The sequence below is a fragment of the Lissotriton vulgaris genome, chromosome 7, assembly GCF_964263255.1.
Source record: "Lissotriton vulgaris chromosome 7, aLisVul1.2, whole genome shotgun sequence".
Taxonomy (NCBI): domain Eukaryota; kingdom Metazoa; phylum Chordata; class Amphibia; order Caudata; family Salamandridae; genus Lissotriton; species Lissotriton vulgaris.
The window spans coordinates 4,231,404-4,257,971 of record NC_141695.1 but is presented as its reverse complement, the minus strand read 5'-3'; the positions used below and the strand labels follow the sequence as shown (position 1 = coordinate 4,257,971).

At 46.2% G+C, this 26,568-nt stretch overlaps 1 protein-coding gene across 1 annotated transcript in view; it reads left to right on the top strand.

Annotated features, from left to right (window-relative positions):
• Positions 1–26,568, top strand: part of LOC147700479 (putative cation-transporting ATPase 13A4) — a 941,662-nt gene that overhangs the window by 876,305 nt on the left and 38,789 nt on the right. The window contains exon 25 of the mRNA XM_086929645.1: positions 21,122–21,194. Within this exon, the coding sequence (XP_086785771.1) occupies positions 21,122–21,194 (73 nt within the window). The remainder of the gene's footprint in view (positions 1–21,121; positions 21,195–26,568) is intronic.

The window sequence follows — 26,568 nt, the reverse complement described above, 5'->3', positions numbered from 1 at the left end:
GAACTTCCTGGGCTGCATCGAGAGAATGTAATTTATGTTCGCAGAAATAGATTATACAAAATCCTACATAACAAATGTTTTCTGATGCAATGTGCAATTACGTTTTTGAATATTTTAATATCGTTGGTGGGTGGAATTGCCTTTGCTATTCATTTAATCTTTGCACCGATCATGACTACAGTACCTCCACATGTTCTTGTTTCTCCTACTGTTGCTTCTTTTCATTCCTTTCATCCGTTTCCTGAACATGAGCAAGCTCGACGCTCAGAATTCATAAATAACACTTTTGTACAGATATTGCACCAACATCAACTGGTAGTTAACACTACGGACTGCTGGGTGTGCGGTTTGATACCACACACTATGGATAAAGGCATTCCCTACCTGGTCTTTCCTTTTAGCTATAATGGATCATGTCGGGCCTTCCAGACTGTATTTGTCTATGCCCTCGAGACCTATCCCCCGCGTCCTCCACGTTCCACCAAGTATAACTCCGCTAACAAAGCCTTGCTAAAGGGGAGAACTGACATGATTAAAGACGTCAATAACACCCCATTTATCCCTAAAGATGAGCTACGAGTTTATTTGAGTTGGAATGCAATGGAGTATAGCATTAGTTTGGGTGAAAACAAGCGTAAAAGCTCCACTCCAGTTTGGGTCGTACCTCAACGAGGTCAATTCTGCTTGCAAGGTAATGGGAGAAATCCAAGAGCTCGGCTAGGGAAGAGTGACTGTGTTGAAACTTACGTGTATCCATCGAACTCTTCTCCTGCCTTCCTAACTGCTAAGGGTACCTACTTCATCTGTCGAGACAGGGCATATACATGGTTGCCTGCTGACTTTTCAGGTTCATGGTATATTGCTCGACTGTTGCCTCCGACATACACAGCTGCCTCAAATTATCACAAAACCAGAGTAGTAAGAGGTGTTTTCAGCAAGGAAGACACTGCTGGTGAAGAAGCCGGAGACTTCTTCAAAGGTTTCCTTCCGTTCTGGGGGCCTATGGCCAATAGTAGAAATCTACGTCAGCTAACACGGGTAGTTGAATCTACTATTACAGAAACTGCTGGTGCCCTTAGTAACTTAACAGCTGAGCTCCAGGCGAATCGTCTCATGACATTACAGAACCGTATGGTTCTTGATGTAATACTTGCAGATCGAGGTGGGGTATGCAGAATGATCCAACCGAGTTGCTGTGTTTATATCCCCAATAATGCTCCGACAGTATACGAAGCGATCTCTAAGCTACACAAGATTTCCGACTCTATCCATGTAGACAAGGGAAATTGGTCGTTAATGGAATGGCTCGGGACTCTATTATCAGCGTGGGGATGGAAGGTTCTGATGGTCGTTGGTATTGTCTTAGTGTTCCTATTCTCGTGCTGTCTTGTTATCCAGTGTGGCCCTGCCTTGTGTAGCCTCTGTGCTGCAACTTGTTTACGGAAACCGCCTGTGTTGGGAGACAAGGTGCGAGAAAGAATAATGCCACAACAACATATCACTGACCTGATGAACATCGAGATAGACTCTGACATAGAGTGAGTAATTGCCTATGTTAGGGCAAAAGGAGGGTCTGAGGTTCCGTGACGATTCGAACCCGTGTTTTCGACATCGTCGTAAACCTATAATTTCGGTACCAGTGAACCGTAAATGATCCATATAGTATATCCTAGTGTTTTCGCTATGCTACGAGCAAGAGCACTCCTGTTATGAGCACATTTCCGGTACACCAATGGCATCCATTTTAGATTATGGCATCCATCTTGTTTTCTTGCCCTCACATAGTCAATGAACAAACAGTGACCTCTGATCAATTCATTTAACTCAAAGGACACGTAGGCTTTAGCCGGCGATTCACCTTGTTGATGACACGTACACCTTAAGTCACAACGCTGTGGCCGCATGACTCGGCAGAAGCTGCCTCCGCTGCCTGAGGCCAGTCCTGCTATACTGGTTCTTGTGTTCGTTGGCCTGATCATGATTAGGCGGCCGAAGTCGGTAGCCTTGCCCATTTACGACCCACAAACATCTCTTATCCTGTTTTTCTATCTTCTACACCTGGCTCTGCTCCTTTCCTTCATGGCCTTTATTAGGGGGAGGTAACGAAATTTACGATGAGGCGGTCCGGCTCCTGAATGAGAAGATGACATGGGATTATGATCGAACAGTGGGAACCCCTCATTCGTAAAGTTTAACATCAGAAATTTGTTGACGATTCCTGTTTGACGCCAAATATTTATTGTTTAGGATACAAAGTTTAAGAAATGTACTAGCATGTGAAGAATGTCGCATACAGCTAAAAAACTTGTATTTAAGGAGCAACTCACTTAGTGCAAATCAAACAGGCTCCTAGAATCTGCCCGTGTGTAGTTTCTGTGACTTCTGTATCCCTGCAGTAATAAACCTTTGGTCTTTGACGCCACCATCGAGAAGCCCGTGTTTCTGTTTATTTGTGTACCGAGACAGGTAGAACTCAGGGGTCTTCGGGTGTTGTCCCTGACACCTCTGGACCTTAATTAAGTCCAGAACTCCACTGTAGGTTCCAGGGCATCCCCCTCAAGGTCTGCCTCCTCCTGGACCGTGGGAACTATGAGGGACCGTTTCCCGCACCCCCTGCCTCTTCTCTTTACGGCTGGGTCCTGGGCCATACCTTCAGGCTCCGGGACCCCATCAACACCCTTACTTGCTGTCATTGATCGAGTGGTTGCACACAACCACTTTGGCACACCCAACATTTTCAAATGCGCCTCTCGCTCCACCTGAGCCCAAGGGGAGTCCTCCAGATCATTGCCACGCAGACAATCAACAGGCATTGCGGGCCGTACATCAACTTGAAGAGAACCCGAAACTCCCCCCATTCAAAGGAAACTTGAGCTACTTCACACTCTCTCTGGGAGTTGTCAGCAGCTATAACAGGGTAGAATGCATGAGGGACCATCTGCTCTCTGGACACCAAGTGACACTTGACAGCTATCACACTTGCTCCGGTGTCTCTGAGAGCTTCCACCCTATGGCCATCAATGGTCACCCACTGCCTATATTTCTTAGTGTTATTAGGCAGAGGGGGTGGAGGGACCATTTCCATGTCTCCTAAAGAGACCAGGGACATCTCTGCGGGACCCCTCCCACCAGGGGCAACCATCTCCTCCCCTCCCAGGGCTACACTCGCCAACTGACGGGGGGTGCACGTGGTGGTGCATTAGAGTCCCTCATGGGACACTGGGGATCATAAAAACAATATCCCACCTGCTTACAAACATAGCAGGTCATTGGGCCCCTATGAACAGGTTTACCTGTCGGGGCCTCTGGCTTCTTCACTGGGGGAGGCTGGGAACCCTTCCCTTGGTTCCCTTGGGGATTACTTTGGGGCCCTTTCTGAAACTCCCTCTGTTTACCCTTGTCCCCCCCACTCTTCTGCTGGGGACACTGCCCGCCTTTGGCTGAGTCTACCACTGGACCTTTGTGGACCCCGTTTACTGACCCAGCGGTCCGCCTCCTCAGCAAGTTTTCTAGGGTTAGATATCTTGCTATCAATAAGGTGCTGGTGCAGCTCTGGAAAACAGTTATTAGACAAATGCTCCCAAAGAAACAAATCATAAAGAGCTTCATAACTTTCCACTTTGCTGCCCTTTACCCAACCATCCATGGCTCTGCAAAAAAATGACACATATTCAACCCACATAGTACCAGGAAATTTCTTACATTCTCTAAAGGCTTGTCTGTACTTTTCTGGGGTTAGGCCATACCTTAACATTAAAGCATCTTTCATATGAGTATAAGACATCCTACCCTCAACAGGCATGTCCAACAGGGCATCTCTCCCCTCATTCACAAAGCGACCCCACAACCCCGCTCCCCAATCCTTCTCAGGGACCCGGTGGGCCAACAATGTTAACTCATACGCTTTAAACCATTGGCCAATATCTTCATTCTTATGAAAATCTTTGATAACATCTTTGGGAAAATAAAACCTACTTTCTGCAGGCATAGATGGGACGCTGCCACCAGAGGGATTCAACTCTAAACTCTTCGTTTTAAGCTCCATCTCCCTCACCATTTTCTCACGTTCAAAAGCTAACTTTTCTCTTTCAAACTCCAACCTTTTTATCTCCATATCAGCATCTCTCCTGCTTCTTGCATTTTCTAACTCCAACTGCCCTTCTATCTTAGGTTTTGCCATTTCTAGGTTGTATGCTCGTTCCTTTGCCCTTTCTTCTCTATCTTCAGGAGAAAGACCTTTAGAGGAAACACTGCTATCGGGAGAGGACTCGGGCCCATTCACTGGCACCTCCTCATCCCCTTCCCCTGGCGGTACCACCACCGGATCAGAGGGATCTCTGGCCTCTAACCAGGCCTTCAATGCTTTGCAAAAGTCCTCCTTCCTTGAGAGGCCTGTGATAGGAACTTTAAACTGCTTGCAACAGGATTTCAGCTCACTTGACTTGTAGTCCTTTATCTTCGCTCTATCAAATCCCTCCACAACAACAAGGGGAGTGACTCCGGCATCACTCATGGTCAAAACTGGCAGTGTTCAAAAACAAGCTTCAGGAAAGCGGAGAACAAAAATAGAATATCCTACCAAATATACATTGTGGCTGCGCTATGGTCTGCTTTCACTATGTAGCGCACACTAATCACTGCACATGGGTCATAAATGCAAAGTTCCAATCCTCACCGCTGACCCACCAATGTTAGAATTGGCTGTCTCTAGTTGGCAGAGGTATACACTTCTGACAAATAGGGACTCACCTCCTCTAGTCAGGGCAAGGGGATCACACACTTAGATAACCCCTGCTCACCCCCTTGGTACCTTGGCAAAGCAGACAGGCTTATCTTAGAGGCAGTGCATTAAGCATTTATGACCACATACAGTAATAAAGTGAATACACTACAAATGGACACGAAACAGTAGTATTATAAAAATAAGGATGTTTATATAAGGCTTAGCACAAGACCAAATAACGACAAAAATATACCACAATCAATGTTCCCTCCAATTTTTTTCCTCTGTGTGCGGCAGTACAAGATCCCTGTGCACTGCAACTAAGGCTATGTGCGCCGGGAACCAGACAGTGTATGTGGTGCAGCGCCAAATTCCATGCCAAACCTTTGCTTAAAAAAGTGAAAAGAGAGTGCATTTCTACACATGTAGCGCCACATGAAGTGTCTTGAGGCAGGTTTTAAATTTAGATATACACACAATGACATGAATTGGTTACACAGACAAGTACACTTTGGGTTTAGAAAAGCACAGGACTCCAATGGTGGTATCAAAATAAGATTTTACTGAAGATCCTCAGCTCAAGGACTGGTCATAGGGTGGGGAATGTTGTGAGCCTATACAAGTTCACATCTATACACAATTACATACCATATTTACAATTAGACGTGCAAGCTACGGAGTAATGTCTGGATATCCCGTCAGAGATCATTTGTCCAGGTGCATAATCCAGAGAGGTCTGCTGAATGCCACAACCCTCCCGCATTGTGTGACCGGAGCCTGAGAAGACATGCCTCTGTATTCTCTGAACTTCCTGGCTGCCCCTATCTGAGAAGATTTCTTTAGTCAGTCAGGCCTGCTCATATTGATTCTTAAGGCCGGAATTAAACTTTGTTGCATGGTGACTAGTATGGACCATGTCTGAAAGTCACCTTAATTGTCAAATGGGGAATAACCAGCCCTGTTCGATGGGAAAGGGGCTCTGGGACAGCGCCCAGGACAACACTAGTTTGTAGATTTTAAGAGACTATATAATATTTAGTGTGCTGTTAGTGTGCTGTTGATGTACTGTGTGTGCTTTTATGAAAGGCTACGTTTATCACCAAAGTTATTATTTGACCAGAAAAAAGGGGGCGGAAGGGTGAACAGAGAGTCAACACACAGGGCAAGGTAGAGAACTCAAGAAAACACATGTGTAATGCTAAAAATAATAATAATTTTGTTATCTAAATGTGAGCAGTGGAAGGATACAAGTCATCCAATCAAAAGGGTGGTAGAGAAACTATGGTCCAGAAGAAGAAAAAACACAAGAAGAGCGACAAAAGCCATCCAATAAGAAACTAGCTAACTAGATTCACTTTAGAGCCAACCAAATAAAACCATTTCCTAACCCAAAGCCCACTGTTCAGTATTACCCACAAGAGGTCTTTTGACAAGTTTTTTTAAATTGGATTTAAATTGCTGTAAAACATTCTCTTTGCACTTTCTTTTTCAGATATGTTGACAAAAAAATCTTATGATAACCACACATTGAACTTCGTTATTTTCCATTAAAACAAAACACCTGAGTAACTATTTATACTGTTTATTCAAGTAGAATGCTTGTTATTTTTATTATTGACTATTCCTTCTAATTATTTGTTTTGCACTCCTCTATTGTAGCCCATCATAAGCTATAGTGAGTGCTGTTTGAGGTGGAGCTCAGCATTTAGAGTATTGTTTTCCGCTGCATTTGCTTCACTCTCTGGATAACGTCCTACTATACTATAAGTGTCTGAGGGTTGTTCTATATAATTATTATACATTTTGTGGTCGGTGCTCGGCTAATAAGGCATTATGTTCATACTCTAGATGCCATTGATCAAGGATTGAAAAAGAGGTTGTTTCTTCACAGATACCAGGATGAGGCGCACATTTTGTAATTGCCTGAATGTGTTTCAGACTTGCTTTCTGTAAAAGCATGTAGTGAATACTTATGTATTCTCTTGTCCTATTCAAATGTTTTGTTTGATATTATCACTGCTGAATGCTCTTAAAGGAGACTGAAGTTTAGTACCTGCTTCTTAAGCATATATCGTAGGCTCTTACAATACAAACAATTTCAAAATCGCATCATGGTAAAACCAATCCAATCAGTTGTAAGCCAAAAAACAAGTCATAACAACATATGTATATTTGTTAATCCATTCATGCACCCATGTGTATACATTAAACCATGTGTGCATTCACAGTTGCACACGTATCCATCTACTCACACAGTCGTGCATTCCTCTTCCTGTATGTCTGAGACTGTATGTGTGCCTTTGTACTGTTGTCTGTGGGTGCATATGTGTTGCCTGTTTGCTCCGATGCACATATGTCTTGGTATGCCTAGATGTCCATTTGTCTGCTTGCATCTTTATCTCTTTGTGCTTGGGGATCTGTGTTTGTGCGTGCATAGTCTGCCATGCCCCTCTGTGACTTCACCCAATTCGTAAGCCAAACCTATTCGCCGCCTCTACCTTAAATAGAAGCCAGTCGCCCTGGTTTGGCTAGATCCCCAAAGCTTTCACAGCAGCCACTAGTCTAGCAATGTGCGCAACAGAAATACGCTTGAGATGTGCATACCACATAATTATAGAAAAAAGACAATATCAGGACACCTTTAGGTATTTTCATAAAACATAGATTTGTTAAGAATAACTTGAACAAAAAATGAACACATTCCGAGCAGTATGTGTAAAATATGATTTTAACTACCATCAGCGAATAATGTAAATGAAAACGAATTGCCAGGGCCCCAAGTTGAAAGTCGGGGAACCGAATACCCAGACTGTGTAGTTCTGATTTCACCATATGCCTTCAATCCACCACCAGCCCCTTTATTTACCAGGGTCCCGCTTTCTCCTTTGTCACGTATTTTGGTCTTGCTCTTCCTCCTTCTTTTCCTCCTTGTGTGTTTTTCACTCTCTTGCTACTTCACTAACATTGATCGCAGTCAATGTCTTCGAATTCGAAGGGATATAAATGATGAGCTAATGTTACATCTTGCCTATTCCTTGCATTTCCCTTGCATAGATTTCCCCTTTGCTTAGCCACTGCATCTTGTAGAATGTTGATGACACCGTAGAATGTTGGTACCTGACTGCTCTGAGTAGAGGCAGTTGATGGCAGTTGATGAGCGAGAGAAGAACTGCTCCTGGTGGGGTTTTTAATTATTACATCTAAAGATCATTTTATTGTTAACTCAACTTGGATTAATCTACAATAAATCAAACCTATTTATACTTACTGGATTCAAGAACTTTATTTGCTACAGCTAGTTAAAGAAAATGCTGTAAATACCTACTGCATCGCGGTCTAAGTATTAATTATGTAGTGCATTTCAGGGTCTGCACAAGGTAGTGAGTTTCAAGATGCACTTTACACATCTCTTTTACTTGTTAGAACTTGTCAGAAGAAAACTGGCAAAATGCAGAAAACTATGGAAACCGCCTATGATTACTATGTATGACTATAGCAAGAGCAGAACGTCGAGCACAAAATGCACCAATCCATATCACCAAGTCAACACCAGGATACCAGAGAGCCACTTACGTTAGTAAATGTATTAACACCGGTACATATAAATTACGACAAGCAAGAAATCATTGACCGCTGTCACTCCTCTTGTTGGCTAATTGTTAGTCTGTAAAATGTGCATGTAGTTGAGGGGGTTAGAAAGGAAAGAGTTGAGGTGCAGTAATATAAAATCAACTAATAGATAAGGTCACACGAAGGCCATATGAGGATTGGTCATTACTGTCCTCCGAACAGAAAACTACATTGGGCAATTAGTTAGTTTATGATTGTTGTGCAATTATATTATTGGCTCAGTCAATATCTTTGTAGTTATTCTAAGTGGCAGTCTGCCGAAATCTAAATCAGGATCCTCGTATTCCATCTGAGCAAAGTGGCCTGTCCCTGTCCCTGTGCCTTGATGGTGCAGCCACACGACATCTCGGGCTGGCTTTAGCATAGATCTCCTCTAGCCCGTTGATACTTACCAGCACTTGGATCTTGGCAGCTGTGAAAAGCCCCCGCCAATAGCTCTCGATGGCCACGCAGTGTGTCTGTTTAGGAATCGGATTGCAGGAAACATCCTATTAAAGTTGCAAGCAGTGATGAAATATTTGCACCATATTCCTTTAGCGAAAGGTATTTCTAGTCTTCGTATAGTTAAAATCTCAACAGCTTGCTGGCGAGGTTTTGATAACTGTGGGACTAATAGCTGCCCTTTTGAATGTTTTGACGCCTCCTGTTTCCAATCTCCCCCCACCTCCACCTCTCTTTGTTGTAGCCCCCCTGTAGGGACTCCTGATGCTCCAGAGCCGAAGCGTAAATGCCAAGGTAGTCGGCTCCTGCCCAGGAAGTCCTCTTAATCCCAGAAGGCAATAGGAGGTGTGGAGATGCGGGTGCGAAAAAACGGCAAAGTTCATTTACATGCAAATTGTCCTTTAAAGACCCGTGAAGTACTCTGTGCGTCTGTTGTGTTCCCAGGAAGCCGTGGCAGCCCTGGAGTCCGCACACGACCTGGGGAGGGGGGGAAGCTGAAGCAGAAGCCCATTCAGCACAATGGGCTTTGCGCACCTTTAAGTACTGTGTCTCTGCCTCACACCTAGATTTTGCGCTGCTCGCGTTTAAAAAGCGGCGGCGCGAAGGGTCTTGAAGGGATGTCTTACAGTGTGCGCGCTATATCCAGGACACTGCGGGCTCGTGGTGACCACCCTGCGCGCGTGCCCGTGCGCGCACGTTAGTGGGAACAGTGACCACAATCTTAATAAATACTCTTGGAAGGAAAAAATAATAGTTCAAGTGTATTTTCCTCTTAGCACAAAGTCTTTAATAACAAAAGCAACTCTTCTTCTTTAAATCACAGTTCTTGGCAACAAGGTAACCCCCACAGGAGTCACACGATGTCGAAGCAAAGTTAATCCAAAGGTTCAGCGTCGACTGCGAGGAGCGCTACGTCAAGCCTGGACTAGAAACAGACCCCCACAACACAGTACCTTGGAAAACGAAGAAAAGATGATCTATGGTGTCGAGGTGTCCCGGCGTCGAGTCTTCGGCATCGATCAGGCCTCGGAGTCGGGGCGATCTGCAGCGGCGTTGACAGATGTCAGGCAGGAGCAGCGCTCACGAGGCAAAGCAGGATACGGCATCGTCGATGTTGCAAGAGTGAGCAGCGCTCACGGTGTCGAGAGGGCTCGGTGTCGAGGCATCGGTAGCGGCTTCGCTACTAGCGTCGATCGGGCCCGGCAGCCGGCGGAGAAGATGTGGGACACAGGAGCTGCACTCACGATGTCGAGCTGGATTCGGCGGCGTCCGTTGGCGTTGGGATTGCTGGATTTGTTCAGAGATACTGGACTTTCAGGTTCCAGCAACAAGCACTTTCAGCAAATGATGAAGTCCTTTAGCCCTGTGACTTCAACAGGAGGCTGGCGCTCTTCCAGCCCTTGGAGATTTTCTTTAGCAAAGCTTGAGAGTACGCACTCAGTTCCTCTCTCCTGGTTCCTTGGCAAAAATAAAGAAGTGACTGCAGGATTCCCCCCAGCAAACAGCACTCTGGCAGAAGGGGTAGGCAAGTCCTTGGATAAGCAGGCTTCTTGTCCTTGGTTCAGGTTTCCTTGTCAGAAGTGATCTAAATTCTTGGTTCAGGGGTCCTTCTCTTATACCCCTTTTTGGCTTTGAGCCCTTTGTCCATGCAGGGGAATTCCCCTCATCCTGGGTCTGTTGTGGGTGGAGCCAGGCAGAAGCACCTGGCCTATTCACTGAGCAGGGCTGAGTCCTCAGACGCCCAGCAGGAGGTGGAGCCAGTATTGTCACTGGCAGGAGCAGACCCATCAGTCGCCCGGCAGGAGGTGGAGCCAGCATTGTGTCAGGCAGGGCAGGCTATCAGGAGCTACTCTTCCCCTACTCTCAATGCAAATGCCTCACTCACCCCACACTGACTCATTCAGACCTCTGGAGCCACCCAGCTCCTGTCACACACACACCCAACCAGCAGAGAACGGTAAATGGTCAGACAAGAAAATAGTCACTTTCTAAAAGTGCAATTTTCAAACCCAGAGTCCAAAAACCAACCACCCAAATGGATGTGTTATTAAACTCTGAGTTCAGGGAGACCAAACTCGACATTGTACCATGCTCCCCAAGCCCGCTAGGATAATAGCTCTCTATAACCCTGGCAGCCCATTCTAACTTATGGAGAGCAGGTAGCCTTACAATAGTGAAAAACGAATATGGCTGTAATTCACTATTAGGACATGCCACACACATCAGGGCCTGTCCTACCTTATGCTTACAATGCACCCTGCCCTTGGGCCTACCATAGGGGTGATTAACATGAAGTTAAGGGAAGGTTTGGGGACTGGCAAGTAGGTGTACTTGCGCAGCCCGCGTGACAGTACCAGACTGCACGCAGGTCTAGCAATGGCAGACCTTAGACACATTTTACCAGGCTGCTCTTGTGGGTGGCGCAACCAGCGCTGCAGGCCCACCAGCAGCATTTATATTTACAAGCCCTGGCACTCCCGGTGCACTATACTAGGGACTGACAGTAAACCAAATAAGCCAAACATGGAATCCAATCAATATCAATTTAACATAGGGAGCACTTGCATTGTGGCACTGATCAGCAGTGGCACAGTGCCCAAAGCATATACCAGCAAAAACATTGTAAACAGAGGAGGCAAACACGTCCAATGCCTCAAACACTACCTGCTCAACTTCCAGACCTGGCTGTCCAGCATCCACCTGAAGCTCAACTATAACAAGACAGATTTCCTGGTAATTGCAAAGAACAACAAATAAGCAACAGTACAAACCTGGCTCTGTGATATGAACCTTGACAGCTTCAAACCCCAACTTTTACTCAATGCTGAGGGAATTGAATTCACACTTAACACCAACCTCACCCTCAAGGAACACTGTTAGAAATGGGTTCTCTAGTTGACAGAGGTAAAAACCTTTGTCCAAGTAAGGACCCTTCTTCTACTGACTGACTGTATTTATAAAGCACACTACTGCCGAGTCGTCTTGATGCTGTGTTAGAGTGATAAACTCGGACATGGACGCATCCGACTAGTGTTGGGGAAAGAGCCAGGTCTTGATTTCTTTCCTAAATGCGAATCTGTTGGTTAAGCTTCTAAGATGTAATGGAAGTGTGCTCAAGAGTTTGGACGCTAGGAATGAGAAACACTTTCCTCCACAGTGTACTCTTTTTATCTTTGGAATTTGTACAAGACCAAGGAAAGAAGATCTTAGAGTGCGGGTAGGGACATAATGTGAAAAGAGAGCTTGCACATCTTCAGCACCCTCTCCGAACAAATCTTTATGCACTAGACCGAGTGATTTGAATTCTATGCGTCTTTGTACCGGGAGCCATTGAAGGTTTCTTATAGATTTTGATGTTGGGTGGTGTTTGGGCAGCCTAAGTAGTACTCTGGCTACTGCATTTTGAATAGCATGAAGCTATCCCATTCCCAGGTAAAGGGCGTTGCAATAGTCAATTCTAGACAGGATGGTAGAGACAACCACCGTTTTCCTCAGGGCAAAGGGAATATAGGGGAGAATCATTCTCAATCCTCTTAAGGTAAAAAAAAACATGCAGACGTGACTGATTAATCTGCGGAGCCCAAGTCAGGTTTTTTTCAACCATTACTCCCAGATTCCTGGCTTTTGAGACTGGTACCGGGGGTGGTCCAGCAGTACTAGGCCACCATAGCTGGTTCCAGATTTGGTCTTTTGAGCCAAATTCTAGGACTTCTGTTTTTGCAGCATTTAGCTTTAGAAAATTCACATTCATCCAACTCATCAAGGATGAAATGCAATTACAGAAATCAGTGGCCCGAGCATCTGCAGACTCAGCTACAGGTAATATAAGGTGGGTATCGTCAGCGTAAGATACCAACTTAAAGCCATGGCTCTTTATACCAGCCTGGCCAGGGGGGGCTACATAGATATTAAATAATGTTGATGATAGGGCCGATCCCTGCGGGACTCCACCCGGAAGGGTGAATTCCTCTGATCTGAGGCCTTTCCAGAAGATCATTTGTTTCCTGTCTGACAGAAAGGATGATAGGAGATAAAGTGCTGCACCATTGACACCAGCATCTTGCAGCCTTTGATTAAGCACTGTGTGGTTCACCGTATCAAAGGCTGCTGTTAAATCAAGCAGGACCAGTACAGCCCTTCCCTCTTCATCTGTTACCTTACGTATTTCTTCTGTTGCCAGGATTAGAGCAGTCTCCGTTGAATGTTTAGAATGGAAACCATGTTGTGTGGTGTCTAGCAAATTGTTTAACTCCAGGAACGACATTAGTTCTATGTTTATTGCTTATGTTTATTCCTAGTCAGGATAAGGGATTTACACTCCTAAAATTACCCTTGCTCACCCCCTTGGTAGCAGGCACGAACAGTCAGGCTTATCTTAGAGGCAGTGTGTAAAGCATATTTGCCGAAAAGCTAATGAACATTCACCATCTAAAATTATGACACTACTGACGCCCTATTTGTCACATAGAAAACAATGATTTGAAAAAGTGTGAAGTCAGAAAAATATAATTAAACAGATTCATTGCTTCAACATGCATGTGATGAGGGAGGACATACATGACCTCAGCATGCTTGATACATAGCCATTCAGATTTACATCAGCTGTCACTATTCTCCAGCAAACAAGATCTGTAATATTCATTATTCATCTAAGAGGACCTTTGGAGTTCGAATATATGCATCGAGGGCGCCATCCACTCAACTATACCAGATCGAAAAAAGCCCTTGTTGCACGTTACACATCACACTGGAATTTTTAGGGGTATCCCATGTGAGAAGTTGGCCTGGCATATACTGTCCACTATTCTAGTGGGCACTTTGCACCAGTCCAAATTACCCTTATTGATGGTAGGTTCAAAGACAGCCTATATAGAAAGCGATCCTAGTGGTAGCTGTGGAGAGCAGCCTTCAGACTAAGTCTTGAAGGAATGTAAAGCAGCTTGTTTTACCAGTCTATAACCTTGTGATTGACCAAATGAAAGGAGAACCACACCAGGTATATATATAAAATATATGTATTTATTCTAAACACATCCCTCTAGTCTCTTTATGAGGCTAGAGGCAAAAGTAGATACAGTAAACTTATTTAGCACACAGCAAATTAGAACAGTATACGTGTAGCCCTAGGGGTCTCACAAATCATATACTAAGTAAGTGGTATAAGAACCACAACAGACAGAGACAAGGCCTAGGGCCTGTAGAACCGCTGGTGCAACAAGGAACCACCCAAGGTAGGGACGCAGGAGACCCACGGGGGCACGTGCAGTTCCTAAAGACAGCCCCGAATCACCATTAACTTCTATGGAGAAAGATGCAATTAGAATTTTAAAGAATAGGGACACTTAGGAGTGGACTTGGAGCAAAGCCCTTGAGAACTAGACAGTTCGAGAGTCAACACCCATGGGAGCACCGGAGTACTCGAGTTACCTCACCAAGGGAAGCTGGGTGCATAGGTGTCTTTTCGTGTCGGGTTTCGTTGTCGTTTTCTATTGCGATCTGCGAAAAGTGCTGCAAGCGTCTAAGTGGAAAGTGTCCGGATGGATGCAAGGGTGTATCGTAGATCGAAGAACCTGAAAGCAGAGGGGATAGAGTGTAGGTCACTGGCCCTCGACTAAGCATGGGCGGAAAATCCGTTACGCTCGCGGATTTTGCGGATTTTCGGTAAATTTGCAATCCGCGAACGCTCGCAAATTTACCGAAAATCCGCAAATTCGCACGTAGCGGATTTTTTTTCTTGGTGATACAATTTTGCGGCGTGCGGTGTAAATTCGCAATTGCGAACATGTAGGTGCGGCGGGCAGCAACAATCTTGCACTCGCGAAATTACAAAAATTGCAATTCTTCACAAGAAATCCACTAGCAAGCAGCATAGACCTTCTGAAAATGATGATTTTTATCAGAATAACTCCTCAGGTTGACATTTGCCTGCACTTTTTTGGATTTGAGGCCTTTTGACTTTCTTTGGATCACTTTTGGATTAGAAATCAACTTCACAAGTAAGCTTGTTTGCGGCATTACAGTTGCTGTAATGCTGTTCTGCAGAAAAACGAGTTTTGCAAAAGTGAAAGCATTCAGCAGGAGCAAAAGTTCAAACTCATCATTAGTAATCATTCCCTGTAGTGCTTCCTGACTGGGGCCCCTCCAGAGTTCAGTTGCTAGTTGCAACAATTGTATGACCCTGCTCTGACCCTCACAGCAGGCTCATAGAATAGCTACAAGTAGGCCACAATGGTCCTGGAAAAAAAAATTGCACTGCAACAGAAAGCAAATTACAGATAAGGAAGTAGGTGCCAGACTGGAATTTTAAAACAGTGACACATTAATAAATCAACCCCAAATTAATTCATGTCAGTTGAAGCAGGGCAGGTGTGCTTGCTTTTTCCCCCCATAATCTACAGTGATGATGAACCAGAGGGTGGCATTGATGTACCAGAGGGTGGCATGGGTGAAACAGAGGGTGGCAGGGGTGAAACAGAGGGTGCAGGGAACCTGTGATGATGAACCAGACGTAGAAACAACAACATCGCGACCATTGCGAGCCGAAATGTAATTCCGCAAATTCGCAAGAATTCGCGGATTTTGCGGATTGCGAGTTCGCAAATTCGCAAAATTCGTGAATGCCAGATTCGCAAAATTCGCCCATGCTTACCCTCGACCCTGCTCCAGAGCCGGGTCGCTTCCCTGCCACCTCAGCACCACCTGTGAGCGCTCTCCCCCACTGCTGCCGTCCTGACTGGGGTTCGAGCCTGTGCCTAGATCAGCCGTGGTCTGCCTCTCGTTTGCATATTCTGTTGTTTTCTGACTGCTGCATTTCTGTTGTTTTTCTTTCCATCACTCCGGTCCTCAGCTGCACCCCTCGGCCCCCTCCAAACCCCTACTTTTGCCTTCTGTGCCCAGCTGTTCCCGCCGTTCCCATACGGCCACGTCTCCTTGCCGTCCCGCTCCCGTCTCCCAGCTGCTCCTCCTTCCCTCCTCGCCTCTTATGGCGACCACCACCCAGACGCGCAGCGGACACGAGCAGCGGGCATACCGATTGCGCGCCAAAGGCAAGCCCGTCTGCATCTGTCTGCGCCTGGACCGCGCCCAGCACCAGAATCCCTGGACCCCAGAGCCGCCAAAACACCAGTCTACACTACGATGCCAGCACCCTCCACGCACTCAACCCAGGACGTAATCATTCCTGCTACCGGGCCACCCCGAAGCGCCCCCAAGGACCCTTCTCCTGTCAGAACTGCAGCTTCACCAGCATCCGGCCCGCTAAACCACCATCCAGAGTACCCAATCACCTCAGATGCATCCTCCTCAACACCCGCTCCGCCCACAATCACGCCATTGAACTCTGGGACCTCCTCGACTCAACCATCCCCGACGTCGCCTTCCTGACGGAGACCTTGCTGAATACCACCTCGGCACCGCCGAGCACATGCACTTCAAGATCCACACCGACCCCAACACTACCCTCAGAAGAAAACTCGTCTAGAGACCACCCGGACTCTGACCACAGTTCAGCGACACCATCACCGACCTCGTCAGCACCCACACCCTCGCCTCCTCTTGGGAGACCTGAATTTCCACCTCGAGAACAACAACAACGGCAATTCCACCACCCTGATCGACAACCTCACCAACCTCGGACTCACACAGATCGTGACGACTCCCACCCATGCCGCTGGACACACACTGGACCCCATCTTCTCTTCAAGCCCCCACGTCTCAATTATCCACACCACCGAACCCCACTGGACCGATCACAGATGAGTCCACTTCACCTTCAGGAAACTCACCACACACCACCGCACCCAACAGATGCCACACCGCCACTGGGGCAAGGTCACCAAGGACCAACTGACCACTACCCTCGCCTTGGGACCACCCGCCGACGCCAACACCGCTGCCATCAACCTCAAACAGTAGATCAACAATTGCGCAGACACCCTCGCCCCACTCAGGAAACCCGCCGCCAACCACACCAACAAGAAAGCCACATGGTTCACCGAAGACATCCGGACCTTCAAGCGCGCCTGCCGGAAGCTGGAGAAGAGCACCAGACAGCTACACAGCCAACAAGAGCGCCACCCGCAGACACCACCAACTCATCAGGACCGCCAAGAGGACTGCCTTCAAAGACCGCCTAGACAGCAAATAACACAACAGCAAAGAGCTCTTCAGCATCGTGCCAAGACCAACCTCCACAGAGGAATGAAGGCTGTTGCTGAATGGATGAAGGAGAGCAGACTGAAGCTGAATTCAGACAAGACGGAGGTCCTCATCCTCAGCTCCACCCCCTCAGTCTGGGATGACTCCTGGTGGCCAACATCGCTAGGAACATCCCCAGAACCCACCGACCACGCACGCAATCTGGGGGTCATCCTCCACTCTGCACTCTCCATGACCACGCAGGTCAACGCTGTCTCCGCTTCCTGCTTCAACACCCTCCAAATGCCGTCACCCAGGCCCTCGTCACTAGCAGACTGGACTACGGGAATGCCCTCTATGCAGGAACAACAACCAAGCTCCTGAGACGGCTCCAACGCATTCAGAACGCCTCGGCACGACTGGTCCTCGACCTCCCCAGACGCAACCACATCATACCCCACCTGAGAGACCTGCATTGGCTCCCCGTCAACAAAAGGATCACCTTCAAACTCCTCATCCACGCACACAAAGCCCTACACAATGCTACACCAGCTTACCTTAACGGTCGCTAAGCCAAACTCGCCCTGGCCACAGTTCAACGCATCTGGAAAACCATCGCCGGCGGCAGATCCTTCTCCTACCTCTCCGCCAAGACCTGGAACACTCTCCCTACCGGCCTACGTCAGACCCAGGACCTGCTGGCCTTCAGATGACTTCTCAAGACCTGGCTCTTCGAGTACCAGCAAACCCCCCCTCTACCCCCTTCCCAGTGCCTTGAGACCCTCACGGGTATGTAACGCGCTCTACAAATGTTTGATTGATTGATTGATTGGCCAGTGACTAGGACAGCGATGATCAGATGCCCACCGATATTAGGTGATTTTAGGAGCTGAAGGTGAAGCTTGACTCTTCAGCCATGAGTACCAGGAGGTGTCGACGACAACCAGGTGCTGTATTCGAGCTGTCCCACGTCAGATGTTGAGTGTCACGGTGTCAGTATCCGGGTTGGCCCGAGCAATCCTTGGCAACAGCAACCCACGCAGAAAGCAAAGATTGGCTTCGGAGCAGACCAGCAAGGTCTGAGGGACTCACCCTTTGGAGGGGAGTCAGGGCACATCTGGAGTGACCAGGGAAGCCCAAGGAACAAAATAGTTACCTTTGTGGGGACCCACCAGTCGACGGACCAGGGATTGCAAAGGGGCCTCGAGCAGAAATGCTAGAAGCGGGCCACGGAACACTCATGGAGTGTAGGCCCACAATCTTCGGTGCAGATGGTGCTCAGCGCTTGGACTATGAGTAGCCCAATGCACAACTTCGGGAAAGCTCGGAAAGTAGATGCACTAGCAAACATGCACGGTGTCCAGGAGTTCCCGTCCCACATCTCTTGTGATGGCTAAGGGTGATCTCGTGTTGGCCTCGGAGATGTCTGGAGCAGGAGCCTTGGAAATGCTGACCGGCAAGATGCTTCTTCGGTGCCTGTTTGAACAGGGGAGTCACTCCTTGACCCCAAGTGAGATTCTTCCATCTTCTAGTCGAAATAGAATGTCGAAGTTCCAGGATATATGTTGCAGAGTTTCGTCCAGGTATAATCTAAAGTCCTAAGGACTGGGTTCCTATACTTATACTAAGTTTAGGGGTTGGACTTACTCTAAGGTCCCACCTATGGGAGGACCTGGGGAGGGGGTGGTAACACCCCTTCCCCTTTGTCCAGTTTTTCGCCAGAGCAGGAGCTGAGTGCCCCCTGCAACCAGTTTGAACTGGGGTATGCACAGGGACACCAAGTGTGCCCCCAGCACTGTCTGAAAAGCATTCACTGAATGCACCCGCCCAGCCCCAATGCACTAAAGTCTGTCTGGGGAGGTGGTTACACCTCCCTGTGAACAGGAAACCTATTGTCCAGGTCTCCCCTGCCGGAGTTTTGTCCAGCAGCAGGAGGTCAGACTCATGTCTGTGGCTGCAGCATCCATTTTGTGATGCTGGGCTCTTTTAAACTATTACCAGTCAGGTAAATGTCTTCTCCCTCTAGAAGGGTGGAATTCTACCCCCGCCGCCAGGAATGGCGGGGCGGGGGGGGTAGGATTCCAAAGTGCTCCAGCCCCTGATAGGCCTCTGGGGTACCTATGCCTTTGGTACCTAACGTACCATATACTAGGGACTCACAAGGGTAACCCAGTAACAAATCTGGAGGGTACCTAAAGTAGATGCAATCAATTTAGAGAAGGAGCAGCTAAGGTAGGGTCCTGGTTAGCAGGGTCCCAGCCGGACTAAAGCCGAAAAACAGTGAAACACCAGAAAAAGTGGGGGTAACCATAGTAATCAGATCCTACTCTCCTACACCCCACTTCTTCTGTTTTGGTGGGAATCGGTCTAGTACCTACTTTTGAACCATCCCATGTTTATATATGAAGAGAAACGCAGCTCCTGTGCTAAAAAGTGATTCTTACAAATGTTAAGACAAGTAAAAATGTGTGTTTAGGAAGTGCCTCACGTAAGCAACCACCAAGGAGCGATTGGCGGTTTCTCACCAAATTGTTTACTCTCTCATCATCAGCACTTTCCTAGAAAGGAACGAAAACCATCACCCAAAACATGAGTGAGAAAGGATTTTATGTGTGTGACCCAAAAACTACTAACAGTATACAGTGCACATCTAAACATATGTGTTCCCTATCGATCCCGTTTAGAGAGGAGACCATTCTTTCTCACAAGCACTTCAAAACTTAAAAATTAGTTACGGAAGAGCAGGCTGGATTTGTCTTTAGTTTGTAGTGCCTGCACTCGGAGTTAGAAAACACCCCACGTTAAGACCATTTTAAGCTGAACGGCTGACATGTTCCATTGCCACTTCACTTCATTGCCAATGTATCAGGGCACAGGGACCCCATTCCACCTTTAAGATGCACTGGACCTGCAGGTTGAAAACAGAGGAGTGGACAACATATAACGTAGAGAACACAAAAAGCAAAACAAGAAAGAACGTTTTTTTCAGAAAGGTGTAACATGGAGTCACCCAAAGGGATGCTTCACAATGAGAGAAGGGAGGCAGCTCAATGTAGAGCAGGGGTCTCCAAACCGGTCCTGGAGGGCCGGATCCATGCCAGATTTTTTAGATATCCCCATTGAGATTCGATGAAAGCATAAGAATGCTATGAGACCACGAGTGCACCTGGCCATACCCCAGAAACCAAACTCCTTCCACTCACTCCATACCTGCTCCAATTTGTCGAGCGAGTGGTCCGAGTGTGGCCTGCTTTGCTTTTTTCTCCCTCTCTAAGCACTTTTCATCCTTTTTAAATGTTGCATCCTGGACTGGCCCCCAACTGAGATCAGAGGATCCCTGGGTCCCCAGGTTCCCCCTAAGCACTAGAGTTTAGTGGAAGAGAAGCACAGCTGTTTGAGATCAGGACTAGCTTCTTGTTGGTCTCACCCTGGGTCTGCGGCTGTGCTGCACATCTGGAGTCCCTGCTCTAGCAGCTCTTCTGCAGCTCACAGAGGGTGCACTGGAAGAAGTCAAGAAACACTGGGTCTCAGTCAGATTTGGTGTTCTCACTTAGTAAAGATGTTTTTATAGAAATATATAAACATGATGTAAACAAGAACAACCCCCAGCCCCACAAATTCCACAGCAAAGAGAGTGCTGTTTCCTGTAGGAGCAAATGATGAAATTCCCAAGCCGGGGATTTGAAGGTTGACATTTGAGACAGTCTGAGAGCCCATCTGTAGAGAGTTACTTCCATGTTTGTTGCATGACTGGGCCCTCCTATCAATCCATTTGCTAGTATTATTTTGCTCATCCATCATGTGCATGTGTTAAAATCGATCAATAGTGTGTGCAATCAGCAGTCCCCATCAGTCACTGGGCAGCTTTCAATCTGGGGCTGCAGCTGATGCTTCTCTTTACCTCCACTGGTGTCTCCTTCTACACAGCTCTGCACACATGCTCACAAAATAATATTTTTTAATTTAGCCTCCAAGTGCATGACTGCAATGTTTACTCTCTAGAATGAATCCTTACACTGATGTCATTTTGGGGGGCATCTCAGATAACTTATTGAACAAGAAAATATGAATTGATGACTTGAATTGTACAAGAAAGCTTCTCTCGATACACAATGAACTAACCCTGTGTGCATTGATACTCACAATATTAGACCTTTGATTTTTTGTTCTTTTTTTCTTCCACTTTTACAGCACTTCGGACTCTTTGGAAGATACCTGTACCTCATTACTGATCTGGCAATCACAACAGGGGTGTGCTTAACAAGTACGAGTCTACACTCTCTCCAACATGAATTCAAATGTATTCTTATTGCCTGAAATTCAGAAATGCAGTTTGTGGCTGCCCCATTCCACTTGTGTGTGTATGAGATTTCGCAAACCTTTGTAGTACACATGAGCATATACATTTGAAAATACACAAGTTAGTTACCCTATTTAAAGATTAATCACTCAGTGATCAGCTCAGTGCCAACACAAAGAACCAGGCTACAGGCCATGACTGAGACACCACAGGCCAAATACAAAGGTCATGTCATTGGCGGTGTCTATGATGGGTAGTATATTTGGTATCCAGCCACACAAGCACACTCACACCCCTACATTCCTACAACCACCCAAAGCACAAACACACACACACAAACACGCACACCACACACACACACACACAAACACACACCACACACACACACACACACCCACACCCCAACACGCACACCACACACACACACACACACACACAAACACGCACACCACACACACCTACACACACAAACACGCACACCACACACACACACACACACCCACACCCCAACACGCACACCACACACACACACACACACACGCACACCACACACACACACACACACAAACACGCACACCACATACACACACACACACACACAAACACGCACACCACACACACACACACACACAGACACACACACCCACACACACACACACACCACACACACACACACACACACACACGTGGGTATCAACAGCAATCCATATAACAGAACAAAGACACCCTGATTGCCTTTGATAATAAAATCCACTCAAGTTTATCTTAAAAAGGTGAGAACTAAGAACAAAAGCCTCGATCCGAATTGCTCACAAAGTGCGGTCACCAATCACCAAAGTGATGTTAAACCCATTGTGAGATTCTGGATCATTAACTGAGGTGAGAAAAATGCATGGACTCACTGCCACAAAGTTCGTAAAATGGGCTTTGTGGTGAAAATATTCATTCAGCAATGCCATAAATTAGCTGGTACACTGACAGAGAAATGTGTAAAGTGTTTTATTCAGCACCAAAAGAACTTTGAAGAAAATAAAAAATTAATGATCCTAAACCAATTTTTTAAAAAAGAGGAAATATATAAGATCAAAACAACACCAATATTCCAAAAAATGGTTAAAGGGATCATGAGACATTCATTTCTGATGAAAATGGCAAAAAATCTCTTAGGAACAAACGGGCATATTAACAAGGGCTTTATCTCCGCTTTTTTGGCTTTAAAAGCCAAAGAAGTGGAGATAAAAATATCGCCCTATCAGCAACAGGGTGCTAACATGCAAAATCACATGTTAGCACCCCTTTTTTACTACACTTCCCTTTGCATCTCTAATGAGATGCAAAGTGGGCGTTCCAGAGCAAAATAATAAGAGAAATGTCGCTAAGCGTCATTTCTCCTACTATCAAGCTTCATGCTTACCCTGTTGGAGACAACAAAGCAGCGCTAACCACGGTTAGAGATGCTTTTTTACGTCTGCTAATTTTCAGACTTAGCCATGTAATCCAATGGGAGGTGGAATACATGGCTGAGTCCACCATGTGCTATCAACAAGGATATCCCCATCCTTGTAGTTTTATCGCTGCATTACCAATGATAACCTCCCAAAATGCCACTATCGCTGGAATTTTTATCACCTTGGCGGTTAGCGTTGTTAATAACGCGATAACCAGGTGATATTATCTAGCGATAGCGGGCGTTAAAAAAATGTACGCTAAGCGCCCTTAGCGTTAATTCTCCCTGTTCCTTGTTAATATGCCCCTCCGAAGATATTAATGTATTTATTTATTGAATGTGCTTACACAGGTCAACAATGATGCCATTTGGCATCCAGGGCCAGGGCAAACCTGCTGGGAAAGAGAACAGGGAAAAAGTCAACATAGGCTAGCTGTATTAAAAAAAAGCAGCCACAGAAGCTCACAGAGAGAAATTGGGTTGTTGGTTGTGGGGGGTGAAACCGTACTTAAGCAACAGCCAAAGGATGAACTACAAAAGTCACTGAATTAACCTATGCTTTACCCTCTGGCAGCTCGGCACAAAAACAGGCGTAATTTAGAGACCTGGGGGCAAATTAGCAAGGGCCTTATCGCCGATAAAGTGGCAATATTTTTATCGCCCTATTAGCAAGCCAACGCTAACATGCGTTACCGCCAGCTTTCTGGTGTTAACTGCCGGTTTTCATATCGCCTTGCATGCCAACGATAATTATCGCTAATGACATGCAAGGTAGGCGTTCCTTACAAAAAGCACAAGGAAAAGGTCGCTAAAACAACTACGCTCTATTAGCAAAGCTGTCCCTTGAAGAAAAAAGTTGCGCTAGGCCCCCATCATCGCAATATTCTATTGCATGATTGAAACCTGACTTACCATTAATGCCTTTGGGGGGTTCAGTCCACACTCCCCTATTTCTAAGCCTGACATTAGGGCTGTGAAATCATCGCAGGATTTCGCGCTCTAATGTTTATTATGGCAGTCTATCGCAGGATTTCATATCGCCTGTTTGCGGCTTGTTGGTAGTACACCGCTAACACAGCGAAAAGGCGCGCTAACTGCGGTTAGCGATAATTATCGCCTTCTCTTGCTAATATCCCCCATGGTGTAAAGTGTTTATGCAACACTTAAACAGTAATAAACTGAAAGCACAACACTAGGGAAACCACTTAGAAATTTAGAAAAATAGATTCAATTTTAATAGTTTATTTGACACCAAAATGACAAAAATCAAACCAGTAGAACAAGCATTATGAATTTGTAAGTTTTAAAATAAGAAATTATATCTAAAAGATGAAAACACCAAACGCAAACATCTAGTTGCTTTAGGCTGGGGCAAAGTTGAAATTCATGGCCGACTGCGATTGGGCGCGGTTCAGATACACAAAGTGGATTGGGCCCAGTCTCTGCTTACCTTTGGGCTTCAAAGAATTTTTAAAGAAAAATGACTGAGAAGGTAAATTTCAGCGGGGCAAGGTAGCTGGTGGCATCCGAGGAGGAGACATTATCATCAGGGAGCCTCTGGACGAAGTCACAGTGAAGTTTAATACGTTCGGGCTTAGTCTCTTTTACGGGATTCGAAAGTCTCCAGAGGACGAAGCTGCAGTCTGTATCCAAAAAAGGCTCTGCTAGGCCGGATACCCTTTCTGCAAAGATTGGTTTAAGTGCTGCAGAAAAGAATGTAGTGGGAGCAGCCGCAAAATCAGACCGACCAACAATGCTCCTTGGGTGGATCAGCAAGCACGTAGATGCTGGTCTCATCTTGGTTCTCACGGCTCTTCTTTGCAGAAAACTCCCAAGATTTGGGCTATTTGGGCTCCTTTAGCAGCACGTCTTTGGTCCAAAGCTGGAGAGGAACCACTTGAAGGATCAGGATTCACTCAGGCTGGTTCTAGTTGCGGGTTCAAGATGGTTGGAGCCATTCCTGTCCCTGAGCTCTGATTAGGAAGCCAGCCAACTAGCTATTGGAATCAACCTGGAAGTCTTGTATACAAACAGATAAGCATAAGGTCTCAGGTGGCAGGGCAGTCCTCTCAGGGCATGGACAGGCTGCCATCCACAGGGTAGTCATTGTGGTGTAGCAGGGTAGACACATGAAGTACATAGCAGGCCACAGATAGCAAGCCAGTTTTCTGCGAGCCCTTACGCCGGTCCAGAAGTGAACCAAAGAGTGGGTCTGAGCTCTAATGAACTTATTTTTTTACCTGGCGCCAACATTAAGTGGGAAGAAATTTCTAGAGTTTTCTTCTCACTGAAGTGTCTGGAATGCCCTGTCCTGTTCCCAGGCTGGCTGGGGAACCATAAGCTAGTGTAAAGTTCTATGAGTGTGAGCTTAGGCAGAGTTTTTGAAGCGTAAGTAGGATTGTGCACAGTTTCCCCCACCCCCTATCCTGCCAACCCCCAGTCCCTTAATTCTGTCACTGTCTGGCAGGAATACACAAAGGCCAACTTCCAATTACACCTAGTCATATGACCCAGGAAACAGACCGAATGCACCAGATGGTTAGGACAAGAACAAGAACATTATCTACAAGTATCATTTTCGGAATTATGACTTAAAATCTGACTTTACCAGTAAAGAGGATTTTAAATTACAATTCCTAAGAGACCAACGCGATATTTCTACTTGCTCCCAAACATAAGTTACGTCTTATTAAATAAAATAAGGGCTACCTATGTTATCATACGGGAGAGGTAAGCCTTAAATTAGTGAAAAATAAATCTGAGAGCTTTCCATACCAGGACATGTAAAACTTAAAAGTGCACATCCAACATTTTAAATACAATGCATCCTTCCCTATAGACTGATTCAGGCCTACCTTAGGGGGAGTCATATGTAATAAAAAGGATGTTTAGGCCTGGTAAGGTGTTTATTTTGCCAAGTAGAATTAGTAGTGTAACTCTGCATACAAGCTTCAGTGGAAGGCCTGGGATATGTTTTAAGGGACTCCTTAAGTGGATTGCATAGTAAGTGCTGCAGGCCCACCAGCAGCATTTGATTTATCAGCCCTGGTTATATAGTATACCACAGTGGCAGGGGCAATCAACTCTAAGGCTGGCAGTCTGAAATACTTCCAGTGTTCCCTGCACTCTTCTGAGGGGACTCTAGAACAAATACAAAGTGAAATTAGAGAACTTTGAACCTGCTTTCGGCTCCAGTCAGAAGTCCCAATTTCTTCAGATGCTGGATATTTCCTTCGGCTCATTCCTAAGATTTACTGACAGGTGGGAAAACCATCTAGCGTAAGAGTCCACGTTCATCAGTGGGCAGGAGGCTCAAACACATTCTCCTGCAAGGACGTGCAGGACAGTTCCTATTGCCAGTGGGTTTGCTAGTTCTTCCGCACAGATGCCCTCCCTTTTTCAATGATAAGCGGTTTGACCATTAGCAACATCTCTAAAGCTTATGTACCTGAGAATTACCTGGTCCTTCCCAGAGCATGCACACCAACTAGTTTATACTCCTATATTCTCCCTCCAATGTCAAGTGTGGTTTGAGGTGCTGATGGTCCCCGTCTTCTCTAGTCAATATGAAGGGGGCATTAGCCAGTGATTGGTGATAACTCTTAACCTAATTCTAACAACATTATGATGTGTCGATTTGCTGTACCTGCTTTTGTTGGGGGAGCCTTGCCTGGAGGCCTTTCTGTGTTATTCAAATGAGTGAGCTCTCTTTAAAAACCAGTCCTGGCTGTCTCTTCATCCAGGCCCCCGCTTATTGCGGACGGAGGCAATCTGACCGGCAACTGACCGACTACCTGTAAGGACTTTGAGCGGGATCCATTTTACTATATGCATGCCAATATTCAGGTCAATTTCTGGTCATTTTGATAACATTTTAAGTTACTCTCCCAT